The following is a 14,291-nucleotide window of genomic DNA, read 5'->3' as shown; positions in this document are numbered from 1 at the left end:
CACACACACCCCTTTCCACTCAGCCAGGCTTTGAGGCTGCAGCAGGGATAGGTGGGGAAAAACTAAATTTCAGTTCAGTTTTTAACACTGGTTATATTTATCAACTGCTGCACTGGGATGACCGGAGAGAAATTTTTGTCTTATTATCTAGAAGTCACAGGGTCTGTCCCAGGTTTAACCTAGCGTGTAGGGGAAGAACTAGTTCCCTAGAACAGCTTAGAACAGGCTGGAGGGGGTAGGGGATGGGGGGCGTGGTGGGTGGGCAAAGGGAGCAGAGCTGTTTTCTAACTCCACTGTCAATCGTGATTTTCGGTGTGATGTTACATAGGTAAGGCTACAATGATGGTGGGCTGTCTGAGAAGGGCCAAGGCATGGCCCAAATGCCACCTGGGGCAGTTCAGGGCTGAGAGACCCATCAGGGCAAGACCTGCAAGGGTGCCCGGGTAAGTGTCAAGTGGCTAAAGGTCTGTGGAACCTCCAGACCCGTCTGGAGCATTTGTTTGCCAGGCTTGTGGGCTATGACCTCAGCAGGGCTGAGCAGAATTATGTTCCAAGTGAAAGAAGGGAGGAAGCACAGGCTACAGGAAGAATCCATCCCTTCAGCCTAGCTTCTGGAGTTCATCTTTCTACACACCCTTTTCACTGCTGGTGAGTGTGGTTATAGAAAGGAGCCAAGGAGGTTATCCTACTCGGCCTGGTCAAAGATGCAAAGTGGGCTCCTGGACTGCCCCTTCAGCATGGCATACCAGGAGACTGAGTGAGGACTTGCGCCCAAGTCCCAGCTGACTGAGGGTGATAATGCCTGCAGGGGCCAACCTGGCTGCTTCTGCAAATGGTTGGCTGGTTGAAGATTCCTGGGTTCAGGATGCCAGCCATCTCTTTATCCCTTGCAAACACAACAAAACCTGCTAGCAAGTTTCTGGATGGGTGTCTGTGAGTTTAACCAGATGTAATGTTCTGTGGACTGATTCCTTTGTCAACCAAATAACCACATCCATAGTTTTATAAAAACATGTATTTTCATATATCAGATTTACTTAACGGTAAGGCACACATATACAAAATTCATTCTCAACACAAACTATCAAAAGCCGTAAAATCTACCTTAAAGCCAAAATGGTACGGCCAGGATATTCTAACTTGCTTACCTCGTTTCTAGGTTCAGAGGTCTTTTCTGCTTCCCAGGCAGGTTTATCTGCTACTTTATTTTCATCTTCATTCTTCTGCTGTAGTGATTTCTCCCTCTGGGTTGATGCTCTTTGCTCATTTTCCTCATGCTGGGACCTGTGATCCACAGCTCTTAGTACCTCATTCTCCTATAAAAGGACCCCAAAATGTGCTAAGTACAAATCCGCGTTTCATCAATTAAGTCAAATCTTTAAAACCGTTGTGTACTTAACTGCTCAGTGATCAGGAAAACGCACAAGTCAAAAGCTACGTTATCAAACATTTAATTCTGAAACAAAGGTCAGTTTTGTGTCCTGTCCTTTTTAAGAACTCACTGTGAGACAGGCTGTTCTGATCTGGATAATTAAAATTATATGCCTTTATAAAGCCCCTGGACTTCAGGGTGGGTTAGAAGAGCTGACTTCACTTTATACATTTCTGTACTGTTTGAATATTTTACAACAAACATGTATTTCTTTTACAATCAGGAAAAAGGTAAATATATTTTTATTTTGAAAAAATAAAGTTAACAATAAAGCTTAAACTAGCATCTCTGATATTTTCAACTATACCTATTTACGCAGATGAGTCCTTCCACCTTTGAGGAGACAAAAGGCAAGAGAATTTTTCTGAACATTCAAATAGTTATTATTTAGCATATACTGTATATTCTGATACTTTCAATTATATTAAAAGTTCTCTGTATAATGTTTCCCCTGTAACATAACATCAAGGCCTCTTAAATCCTTTCAAAGGATCTATTTTTAATTTCTTCCAGCAACAAAACACACTGGACTAATAACTCAAGGACAGCACCACTGCCCCCCACTCTAAACCACAGAAGTGTTCATCTTAACAAAAAAAAAAGTGAAGGTCAAAGAAATGGAAATCCACAGATGCCAGAAACAAGGAGAGAAATCAATGCAAGAACAGAAAAGGAAGTTGATGTGCTGGTGGCCCACTTGGTTTTACTTGCTTCTCTGTTCACTGTACCAAACTATACAACAAACTCAGCCTCCCTCTTGACACTGGATGCTAGTCTTCCTGCCTCAAATGATCTCTCCGTTCAAGTACTTGATCACAAGGAGCTCGTGTGCTCAAGAACATTGCTTCTGCTACCCTGTCCTCTTTTCTGCGTCAAGTTGTTTCTTGTCTATCAGCTGATTCCCATCAGCCTACTAACACACAATAACACCTCCCATCTTGAAAAGTCCCTCCCTTGGTCCCACATTACTCTTTAGATCCCATCCCATTTTTCTGCTCCTCCGGAGAGCAAAATCCTCTAAGAGTCATCTGTCTCTTTTATCTTGCTTTATTTTTTTTCCGATAGCATTTAGCACCAGCTGATATATTTATTTGTTTGTTGTCTATCCGACTAGTATGCAGATTCCCTGCGGGCAGGGACTCTGCTTGGTTCCTGCTGTATGCCCACTGCCTACCCCTGAGCCTGGCACACAGTAGACCCTTAGTAATAGCTGTTGAATAGATGAACTCCCAAACACAACACCCTAAGACTTTGGTAGGGATCTGATTTCTGATGGGTGAGATACCATAGTCTTGCTCTTTCCTGCAATTAAAACACTGATTCCTATCTAAATTCAGGGAAGAAAGGAAAAGGTAGACTGGTCATCACTCTTTAACCTCAGTCTTTTGCCAAGGGAAGGTTTCTTTTGTTGAACCTTAAGAAAATCTAACTCAAAATTCTAGATTCCTGAGGCAGCTAACTTTGTTTACAAATAAATTTGCTGTTGGTGGGCACTGGAGCTTCTTATCTCTAATTCACATGATCTATTTTAGAGCCATGAAGCAGGGTCCCCTTAATCTGTAATATTTGAGTTAACACATGTGGAGACACACATGAACTTGCAAACATAAGAATGTTATCTTTAACAATATATAAATAAACAATAACAGAGGGAACAGGTGGCTAATACACAACTAGATCAAGCCCATAAGGAAACTGATCAAACTTTTAGAGTGTATGAGAGTTTGGTAACAAAAGTATGTAAGATGGGCCTGCCTAAAAACTCGGGAAGAGGAGAACGGAAGGTAGAGAAATTCTGTACGACTACAAATCACATGGCAAGAAGCAGAAAATAGGTTAAAGGACTTGCCTGGTGGCACAGTGGTAAAGAATCCGCCTGCCAATGCAGGGGACACGGGTTCGAGCCCTGGTCCAGAAAGATCCCACATGCCACGGAACAACTAAGACTGTGTGCCACAACTACTGAGCCTGCGCTCTAGAGCCCGTGAGCCACAACTACTGAAGCCCGCACACCCTAAAGCCTGCACGCCGCAAGTGTGCCCATGCACCGCAACTGCTGAAGCCAACATGCCTAGAGCCCATGCTCCACAAGAGAAGCCACTGCAAAATAAGAAGCCCACGCACCACAATGAACAGTAGCAGCCCCCGCTCACTACAGCTAGAGAGAAAAGCCGGCGTGCAGCAACAAAGGCCCAACGCAGCCAAAAAATAAATTAAAAAAAAAATCATAAATGAACGCTAAAATTAGGGAATAAAAATTTGATGAAAATAAGATCAACAGTCTCAAAGCGTCACTCCACAGATTACTTTTTAAACACAAAGAAAAAGATAACACTTTAGGAGAAACCTGGCAAACACCATCTAAACCAAGTGGTCAAATCTATCATCACAATACGGTGATAAACCAAGATGCCTCCTGATACGATATGAAGGATACAAGACCACGTCTGTGGTATTCAGCATCTCAGTGTAACGAGGAAACATCAGATAAATCAAAATTGGGAGCCACTTTACAAAATAACTGATTGATGCTCTTCCAAAACTTAAAGGTCAAGAACTGAAATACCTTTTCCAGATTAAAGATAACTTACGAGATTTGAGAACTAAATGCAATGTGTGATCTTGGGTTAGATGCAGACCCAGGAGAAAAAGTAGTTTACACAGGACGTTACTGGGGCAATAGATAAAATCTGAATATGGACAACAGATTATAGTCTTAAGCTTATGTTAAATTTTCCTGATTTTGATTAATTGGTTATAGAAAAAATCATTTTGTAGGAAATACTATACACAATAGCTTCAATTCATCCTTAAATGTTTCAGAATGAAATAATTATATGTGTACAGAGATGTAATTATAAATAGGTAACTCAAACGGGGCAAAATGTAAACAATAGGTAAATCTAAGTAAGGGATATATACTATTCTTGCGACTTTAAAGTTTGAAATTATATCTGATTAAAGCTATCCCAAAAATCCCTACATAGCAAAATCACTTTGGCCAGGGCAACAGCAAAAGGTAGACTCAGGAAAACTATTCTTCCATTATAATTTCTGTTCATCTTTATTTTTCCCCCAAAGTATATATAGTCATATCAACTGCTTTACTAATTATTTTCACCTCTTCCTTCCCAACATTTAAATTTATTTCATTTTCTTGTCTAGTTGCTTTGATCATGCTTCCAGAATACTCTTCAATAACAATGGTGATACCTGACGTAAAAGAGAACACTCTTCGCCCCTCTATTCTCAATAGTCTACTACTTCACTACTTCACTTCTGACACCTGATGTGTGGGTCTTCCATACACCTAGCAATTCTGTGACATCAGCTGGGTGTCCTATAATTTAACTCAGTTCTGACACCATCTAATTGGGGATAATATCAGATCCCATAGCTTAAGGGCTCGGTCTCAAAGACGCCACCTCCCCCTTCAGAGGTCAATTCCAAGTCCAGGTTGTCACCTGTGCCTCCCACCAAGTGCCTATAAATAAAAGGTCCCCACAATCCCTCCTCCTCCAGTTTAATTTGCTAGAGTGGCCCACAGATCTCAGGAAAACAGTTTACTTACTAGATTACCATCTTATTACAAAAGGACAAAACTCAGGAACAAACAGATGCCTAAGAGCAAGGATTGTGGGAAGGGGCACAGAGCCTCCATGCCTTGCACCACTCTTCCAGCACCTCCATGTGTTCCCCAACCTGAAAGATCTCCAAACCCCACCCTTCTGGTTTTTTTTTTTTTTTTTCCCTTCTGGTTTTTTATGGAGGCTTCATTACACAGGCATGGTTGATCAAATGATTGGCTATTAGTGACTTAACTCAGTCTTCAGTTGCTTCCCCAGAGGTCTGGGAGATGGGGTTTAAAATTCCAACCCTCTCATCACTTGGTTGGTTCCCCTGGCAACCAGCCCCCATCCTTAGGGGGCTCTCCAAAAGTCACCTCATTAACATAAGTCAGGTGTGGTTAGAAGGGGCATGTTATGAAGAGGAAGACACTCCTTTCACTTTTATGGCTCTGGAGCTATTTCAGGAACTGAAAGACTGAAAGACCAAATACTGTAACAAAAGTTGCTCCCATTGCTCTTAATGCTTAGGAAATTCCAAGGTCTTTGATAGCTCTGCCAAATGGGGACTGAGGGGGAGATGAGGACCAAATACACACTAAATCACATGATCACACCTGACATTCTTTATTTTTATTTTAATGTTTCACCAATAAGGATAACATGCAGTTTTATTTGAGATTCAAGTCTTTTTTAAAGTCGTTCATTCAATCAATACATATTAAGTGCCAAATATTGGGTTGGCCAAAAAGTTTGTTCGGGTTTTTCGTAAGATGTTATGGAAAAATCCAAATAAATTTTTTGGCCAACCCAATACTATGCTATTGATAGATGCTGGGGATACAATAGTGAAAAAAGAATTCTAGACTGCCCCTTCAGAGCTTACATTCTAAAGGGAGAGGGAGCTCAAAATACAAGTGAACTAAGAAAATTTGCAAGTTATGGCAAGTGAAAGAGAGAAGAGGGGGCCCTCCTTTAAAAGACTGGTTAGGAAAAAAAATAAAAATAAATAAAAATAATAATAAAAGACTGGTTAGGGAAAGCCTCTCAGGGGAGGTGATATTTTAGCTGAGATCTAAAAAAAGAGAAAGAGCTGTGTACAGAGGAGAGAAATGAATACATTCCTGTTACCATAACGTATTTGATTGGTTTCTTAATGATGGATATTTAGATGTTTCCAGTCATTTCTTAAAAAAAAAAAAGATACTAAAATATCCTCACACACACTTATTTGCACTCATGTGCAAGTAGAATAAATTCCTAGAATGTATGCTAGGTCAACAGATAACTTGTATTTTTCATTTGATGGAACGTTTGTGGTAACTTACAATAATCCTACCAACAAAAGTGCCAGTGTGATAGATGAAAACTGGCATCTCGCTGTAGTTTTAATGTCTATTTCTCTTATTATGAATGAGGTTGAACATCTTTCACAAGTTTGAAAGCATTTTTATTTCCTTTTCTGTGAACTATTTGTGGTCTTTTCCATTTTCCTATCTGGGTCTTAGTCTTGATCAGTACTAGCATAAAATTTTTACTCACCTTCTCCCATTCAGTCTCCGATCGATGCACATATGAAACAAGTGGTGACTATGAAGACAATACGGGAGAGAATGCCTGAGTACGCCTAAGGATGGAGGCATGAGGAGCAAAAGGGCCAAGGGAGGAAAGTCACAGAGCAGGAATCTGAGCTTCCTCTGCAGCCACACAGCAAGGGGCAGAAGAGGCAGCGTGAGAGCTGGGGCGAGTCACCCCAGTGCTGAAAGCCTGGTTTCAGAAGAGGGCCCTTTCTGACACTCCAAGCGTCCGTGAATAAGTGGCTATATGATATATCACCCAAACCAGTCCATTTCTGAGAAGGTAAGAGGGTGCTATTAACAATTAAGCTGGACAACAGGCATAAATCAAGACTGTCCCAATGGCCACCCTATCTACGAGGGCACAGGGGAAGAAGACCGCGTGACTGTCAAGAATCTTGGTGGAAGAATAAAAAGCACTGACTGAATGCCAAAGCCCTGGGGAAGACAGATACTTTAACTTGCACAGCCTTAGTTATTCAGTGAGTATTTTTTTAGCTAGTCCTTCACTTATTCATTCAACAATCATTTACTGACAGCCTACTATAAAGCCAACAGCAACAGGTGTAGTAAGAAGTGACGGACGAGAATTTCCCCAGGTCAGCGTAACGCACATGGTGCTGTGCAACCCAGACGACAGCCCTAAGCTGGGCCTTTACGGAATGCCTCGCCTACCCAGGGCCACCTCACCCAGGGCCACACACTTCCCAAGGCACCCACATCCAAGGACTGAGCAGGGAGGGCCCAAAGGCCTGGCCACCTCGGCCCATCACGGGATAACTATGATATGCCACTTTAGCCCCAGAGCTCCTGGCTTTGTCAGCCTGCTCCGCAGCTTCACTTCTGCCTCTGTCCAATGTGCTTTCTTATACTTCCTTCCGCAGCTGTAAATCCCAAAGGTATTCCCTTAGAAACATCCTGCGCACTAAACTTGGGCTCAGAGTCCCCTTCCCAGAGAACCCAATTTGTGACAGTCAGTAATCTGCAGGGGGGAGAGGGGTGCAGACACCAGGATCTCAAGGCAGGGAGGGGTGGAAGGTCCAACATTATAATATTTCTATTTAGAAAGTGAAAACGGCCTATTGCACTTATAGTATAATTTGCACAGTCTGCAAGGCCCCACGAAAGCCTTGCGGCTAGGAAGGCTCAGGTCCAAAACAGGCTGAGTAAAAGAGGCCCATCCTACTCATACCAGCTATGTGACCTTGACCCGTTCTGACCCTCAGTTTCCGTGTCTGTGATGTGAAAGGGTAATATTTCTAATTCACATTTTAAGGAATTAGTTGAGAAAAAGCATTTTATACATTTTAAGATGCTATACAGACATTAATCACTACTCCTTTCTACTGCTTTTTCATTCTGAAGAGTTGCAATTAATAACTGGTGACAACTCAATCGAAACCCCAACAGAAAGTGAGTCCAGCCCTTAGTAGCCAGTAATTACTACCTCTTTGCTCTCTTCTTTTCCTGTCTTCCTCAACTCAATGACATGGAACTGAAATAGACGGTACACGTGTTTTATAAGCACTGTTGTATATACTGGAGATTTATGGCCCCTGCCCTTAAAGAATGGGTTAGCTAAACCCATTATTAGGTTACTTTTTATTTGTGTGTAGGTAGGTGATTTTTACTCTCGTGGGGCTGGGACTCAATTAAAAAAAAAAAGGAGAAGAAAGTTTCCACGCTCACCACAGGAAGCCATCATAAACTTGTGAGCTGGGGTGTTTCATCACAACTAAACACCCAGGGACTTGTACTGAACCGGCAGCTGCTGGTAAGGCAGGCCCTGCCCACCACAGCCCTGGCTGTTGGGAGCTGACCCACCCCATCCTCTGCATGGATACAGAACCTTCTCAGTTTGGGCCCCTTAGCTAAAACTGGGTTCTTCTGTCTCTAAAATCCCATGGCTTCTAGGGTTTCTCCTATGACATTTCTTCTGCTCTACGTAAAATTACAATTATTTGGGTCTCTTCTTTCCTACTGGGCTGTAAACAGCTTTAAAATTTTTTTATTTTATTGGGTTGGCCAAAAAGTTCATTTGGTTTTAGGTAAAAATAAAACACACTTCATTTTCACCAAGAACTTTATCGAACATATTCATTAACCAAACGAACTTTTTGGCCAACCCAATATATTATAGTTGATTAACAACGTTGTATTCATTTCAGGCGTACAGCAGAGTGATTCAGTTATACATATACATGTATCTATTCTTTTTCAAATTATTTTCCCACTTAGGTTACTACAGAATATTAAGCAGAGCTCCCTGTGCTATACAGTAGGTCCTCGTTGGTCATCTATTTAAAATATAGCAGGGTGCACATGTCAATCCCAAACTCCCTAACTATGCCTCCCCCCACCCTTCGCCCCTGGTAACCAGGGCTGTAAACTTCTGACACCTGTCCTGCAGCTGTGAACTCACCTTTGCCACCAACACAGGGAGCAGAGCTGAGCCTGGCATGAAGGTTTTCTGAGACAATGAAGGTAGTGGGAAGGGGAAGAAAGAAAGAAGCAAAGCTGGGCTTTTCTGCTCTCTTTGCTAAGTCTCTGAAGCTCCTGATAACTGGCAACATGATTTCTGAGTCTGTACTTACTCTACTGTATTGGGACCTGAATGGTATGATGGAGAATTTGACCCTGAAAACACTCTTTGTGAACAGTCCCAGCTGGCTTAGCTGGGCCTTTCATTTAGTCATCTGGGGTAGGAAGGACTGAGACCTGCTGTGACCTTCAGGGCTGGATGGACCTTCAAAGACAAACAACAGTGCAGGGCCTATGAGAAGGATGACATCAGAGGGACAGGGGTGAAGGCCAAAGAATTCTCAGGCCCATCTCTAGGCTGGAGGCAAGCTGGAGTCATCAGGTCTAGAGAGAAGCAAGGAGCCAGGTAAAGAGAGACTGTGACCTGTTTGGCCCGGGTGGTATCTAGCAGCAGTTTATAATAATTAGAGCTCACACTTACTGAGCACCCACTGTGGGCCAGGCAACACATACATGATCTCACTTAAGTTGCTTGGCATCCCTGTAAGGTAGGTACTGTTGTTATCTCCTCTTACAAAGGAGGAAACAGGTCCAGGGAGGTTAAGCAACTTGCTTTAAGTCACAGAGCTAGTAAGTGACAGGACCAGGGTTTGGCTGCAGGTGCTTTTACTTGATAGCCAGTGCTTGGACACTGCACTGATTCTTGTTTGCCCCTCCAGGTCCCCGCATGTACCCCAGAAGCTGACCCCTGCAAACTCCGGGGCTCCCAGCAAGTTTCACCAATGGGAGGCTGCAGCAGGACACTGGAGGGGGCTGGAGAGAGGGGGGGAGAAGCCCGGGCATTCCTCCCCGTATGCCGGGCTCCGGTAGTCACCGGGTGTCCCAACATCCCGGTCCGCTCCTGTGAGGAGTCATTCACTGAAGACTCTTCATTTGAGCCACTGGGGTGCCTTCGGCGGGGATGCCAACTGCACAACCACCCATGCTGGCTCCCACTTGCTTCACATAGTTGAGAACAGCAGAGGTGGGAAGAGCTCATGCCGCCCAAATAAAGCAAGTTCCTCTCTGTCTGAATAGCACCGTATCAGGCAGAACAGCTAGCAACAGTGCAAGGCGCTGATCTTACTTGGACTGCGAGTCCAACAAACCAACTGAGAAAAAACGTATCATGAGATAATTGGGGTTAAACACCGACTGGATATTTGGTGATAACAATTTTTTGTTGTCTTTTTTAGATGTGGTAATGGCACTGTGGTGATGTTTGGAAGAGTCCTTATATTTTAGGGATGTACACTAAAATATTTGTAGAAGATTTTGGGAGTTGATGAAGGTTGTGGGAAGAGTGAGAGAGGAACAAAACCAGGCTTTCCTCTTCTCTTGGCTAAGTGCCTGCAAAGAGCTGGTACAAGAATCACAAGAAAATGATGTCTGGGACTTGTTTCAAAATAATAAGGGGAGGGCCAGGGGGAGTGACAGATGACCTAAGACTGTTAAGCTGGTGACAGGGACGGGACTCCATTATCCAATCTCCACTCTCTCCCCTTATTATATGTGCTGGAAACTTTCCACCATAACATGTGATATAGACTAAACTCACTTCTGAAGGCCCCTGGAGAAGACAGGGAGGCAGCTAGAAAACGGGCAGGCGTCCTCCACGTGGTCGAAACAGCCATGCAATGTGACTGCCCACCAGGAGAAGCTGGGTATGAAAATAACCAGTTTCTAAACAGGAGCCTCAACACCTAGGACACAAGGGCATGAACGCCAACCTGCAGGCTTTGCTTTTAAAAGGAGCTGCTTCTCCTGCAAGTCACCCCTGGTGCAGGCTGAGGGACCGGGAGAGGGTGGGGCAGGGGAGCAAGAGAGATTCACTTATGGTTCATTTAAGGCTAGATTACTCCAGCAGGCAGGACAGGCCTACTGGCTTTCAAAATGCATGATGTTTTTGTATTTTCTTTATAATAGAAAATTTCAAGCACATAAAATAAACAGAAAGCAGAATACAGTAAGCCCCCCAGGTGCCCATCACACCCAGTGGCAACAATTACCTGCCATTCTTATATCACTAATACTGCCACCCCCTCCCCATCACTCAATTATTCTTTCAGTTTTTAGGCAGGATTTACACCGGCCAGAAATGCATAAACTTTAGCTGTACAATTCTGACAAATGGAGGCACCCATTTAACTCCCACCTCAACTGTGAGGTAGAACATTTCTACCTCCCAGAAAGTTCCCTGCTATTCTTACATTTTTACCTTAGCATTACCTGTTCTAGAACTTAAGCACGAGTTAATTTTAAACTGCACTTATTTGCAAGTTAGTTCTGCATTCATAATTAGTTTCGGGGGCAAGCTAGTTCCCCAACCCCAGCAAGGAACTAGAGAGATCTGGCTTTAACTTTAAAACAACAGCTGGCGTCCCACAGTGAGAGACTGAGCGAGGAGGCTGGAGCTGCTGCTGGACTGTGCGCTTGCGGGATCTTGGCTCCCAGGCCGGAGGTCGGGCCCGAGCTCCTGTGGTGGGAGCTCCGAGTCCAAACCGCTGGACTAACAGAGAACCTCAGACCCCAGGGAATATCAGTCGGAGTGAGGCCTCCCGGAGGTCCTCATCTCAGCACCAAGACCAGGCTCTGTCCAACTGCCTACAAACTCCAGTGCTGGAGGTCTCAGGCCAAACAACCAGTAAGACAGGAATACAGCACCACCATCAAAAAAAAAAGAAATAACAAAAAAATTGGTCACAGATGAAACAGCAAGGTAAACCCCTATAAGACGAAATAAATGAAGACAAATAGGCAACCTACCTGAAAAAGAATTCAGAGTAATGATAGTAAAGATGATCCAAAATCTCAGAAACAGGGCTTCCCTGGTGGCGGAGTGGTTGAGAGTCCGCCTGCTGGTGCAGGGGACATGGGTTCGTGCCCCGGTCCGGGAAGATCCCACATGCCGCGGAGTGGCTAGGACCATGAGCCATGGCCGCTGAGCCTGTGCATCCGGAGACTGTGCTCCACAATGGGAGAGGCCACAACAGTGAGGGGCCCCGCATACCACAAAACAAACAAACAAACAAACAAAATCTCGGAAACAGAATGGAGAAAATACAAGAAACATTTAACAAGGATCTAGAAGAACTAAAGAGCAAACAAACACTGATGTACAACAGAATTACTGAAATTAAAAATACTCTAGAAGGAATCAATAACAGAATAACTGAGGCAGAAGAACGGATAAGTGAGCTGGAAGATAAAATGGTGGAAATAACTGACAGGGAGCAGAATAAAGAGAAAAGAATGAAAATAATTGAGGACAGTCTCAGAGACCTCTGGGACAACATTAAACGCACCAACATTCGAATTATAGGGGTCCCAGAAGAAGAAGAGAAAAAGAAAGGGTCTGAGAAAATATTTAAAGAGATTATAGTTGAAAACTTCCTTAACATGGAAGAGGAAATAGTCAATCAAGTCCAGGAAGCACAGAGAATACCATACAGGATAAACCCAAAGAGAAACACACTGAGACACATATTAATCAAACCATCAAGAATTAAATACAAAGAAAAAATATTGAAATCAGCGAGGCAAAAGCAACAAATTACATACAAGGGAATCCCCATAAGGTTAACAGCTGACTTTTCAGCAGAATCTCTGCAAGCCAGAAGGGAGTGGCAGACCATATCTAAAGTTATGAAAGGCAAAAAGCTACAACCAAGATTACTCTACCCAGCAAGGATCTCATTTAGATTGCACGGAGAAATCAAAACATTTACAGTTAAGCAAAAGTTAAGAGAATTCAGCACCAACAAACCAGCTTTACAGCAAATGCTAAGGAACTTCTCTAGGCAGGAAACAAAAGAGAAGGAAAACACTTACAATAACAAACCCCAAACAATTAAGAAAATGTAATAGGAATATACATATCGATAACTACCCTAAATGTAAATGGATTAAATGCTCCAACAAAAAGACAAAGAATGGCTGAATGGATACAAAAACAAGACCTGTACATATGCTGTCTACAAGAGACCCACTTCAGACCTAGGGACACATACAGACTGAAAGTGAGGGGATGGAAAAAGATATTCCATGCAAATGGAACTCAAAAGAAAGCTGGAGTCGCAATTCTCCTATCAGATAAAATAGACTTTAAAATAAAGACTATTACAAGAGACAAAGAAGGACACTACATAATGATCAAGGGATCAATCCAAGAAGAAGATATGACAACTGTAAATATATATGCACCCAACATAGGAGCACCTCAATACATAAGGCAAATGCTAATAGCCATAAAAGGGGAAATCGACAGTAACACAATCATAGTAGGAGACTTTAACACCCTACTTTCACCAATGGACAGATCGCCCAAAATGAAAATAAATACGCAAACACTAGCTTTAAATGACACATTAAACAAGATGGACTTAATTGATATTTATAAGACATGCCATCCAAAAACAACAGAATACACTTTCTTCTCAAGTGCTCATGGAACATTCTCCAGGACAGACCATATCTTGGGTCACAAATCAAGCCTTAGTAAATTTAAGAAAACTCAAACCGTATCAAGTATCTTTTCCGACCACAATGCTATGAGACTAGATATCAATTACAGGAAAAAAACTGTAAAAAAATACAAACACACACACACACACAAAATACAAACACATGGAGGCTAAACAATACGCTACTAAATAACCAAGAGATCACTGAAGAAATCAAAGAGGAAATCAAAATATACCTAGAAACAAATGACAATGAAAACATGACAACCCAAAACCTATGGGATGCAGCAATGGCAGTTCTAAGAGGGAAGTTTAAAGCAATACAATCCTACCTCAAGAAACAAGAAAAATCACAAATAAACAACCTAACCGTAAACCTAAAGCAATTAGAGAAAGAAGAACAAAAAACCCCCCAAAGTTAGCTGAAGGAAAGAAATCATAAAGATCAGATCAGAAATAAATGAAAAAGAAATGAAAGAAACAATAGCAAAGATCAATAAAACTAAACGCTGGTTCTTTGAGAAGATAAACAAAACGGATAAACCATCAGCCAGACTCATCAAGAAAAAAAGGGAGAAGACTCAAATCAATGGAATTAGAAATGAAAAAAAAGTAACAACCGACACTGCAGAAATACAAAGGATCATGAGAAATTACTACAAGCAGCTGTATGCCAATAAAACGGACAACCTGGAAGAAATGGACAAATTCTTAGAAAAGCACAACCTCTGAG

General features: G+C 42.5%; 1 protein-coding gene across 1 annotated transcript in view; it reads right to left on the bottom strand.

The window, feature by feature from the left end:
* Positions 1–14,291, bottom strand: part of NFE2L3 (NFE2 like bZIP transcription factor 3) — a 29,900-nt gene that overhangs the window by 5,456 nt on the left and 10,153 nt on the right. The window contains exon 2 of the mRNA XM_065884225.1: positions 1,149–1,316. Within this exon, the coding sequence (XP_065740297.1) occupies positions 1,149–1,316 (168 nt within the window). The remainder of the gene's footprint in view (positions 1–1,148; positions 1,317–14,291) is intronic.

This window comes from Phocoena phocoena, chromosome 9 (assembly GCF_963924675.1).
Source record: "Phocoena phocoena chromosome 9, mPhoPho1.1, whole genome shotgun sequence".
In the NCBI taxonomy this organism is placed as follows: Eukaryota; Metazoa; Chordata; class Mammalia; order Artiodactyla; family Phocoenidae; genus Phocoena; species Phocoena phocoena.
The sequence above is the reverse complement of the archived record's forward strand: the minus strand, read 5'-3'. Positions and strand labels throughout refer to the sequence as shown.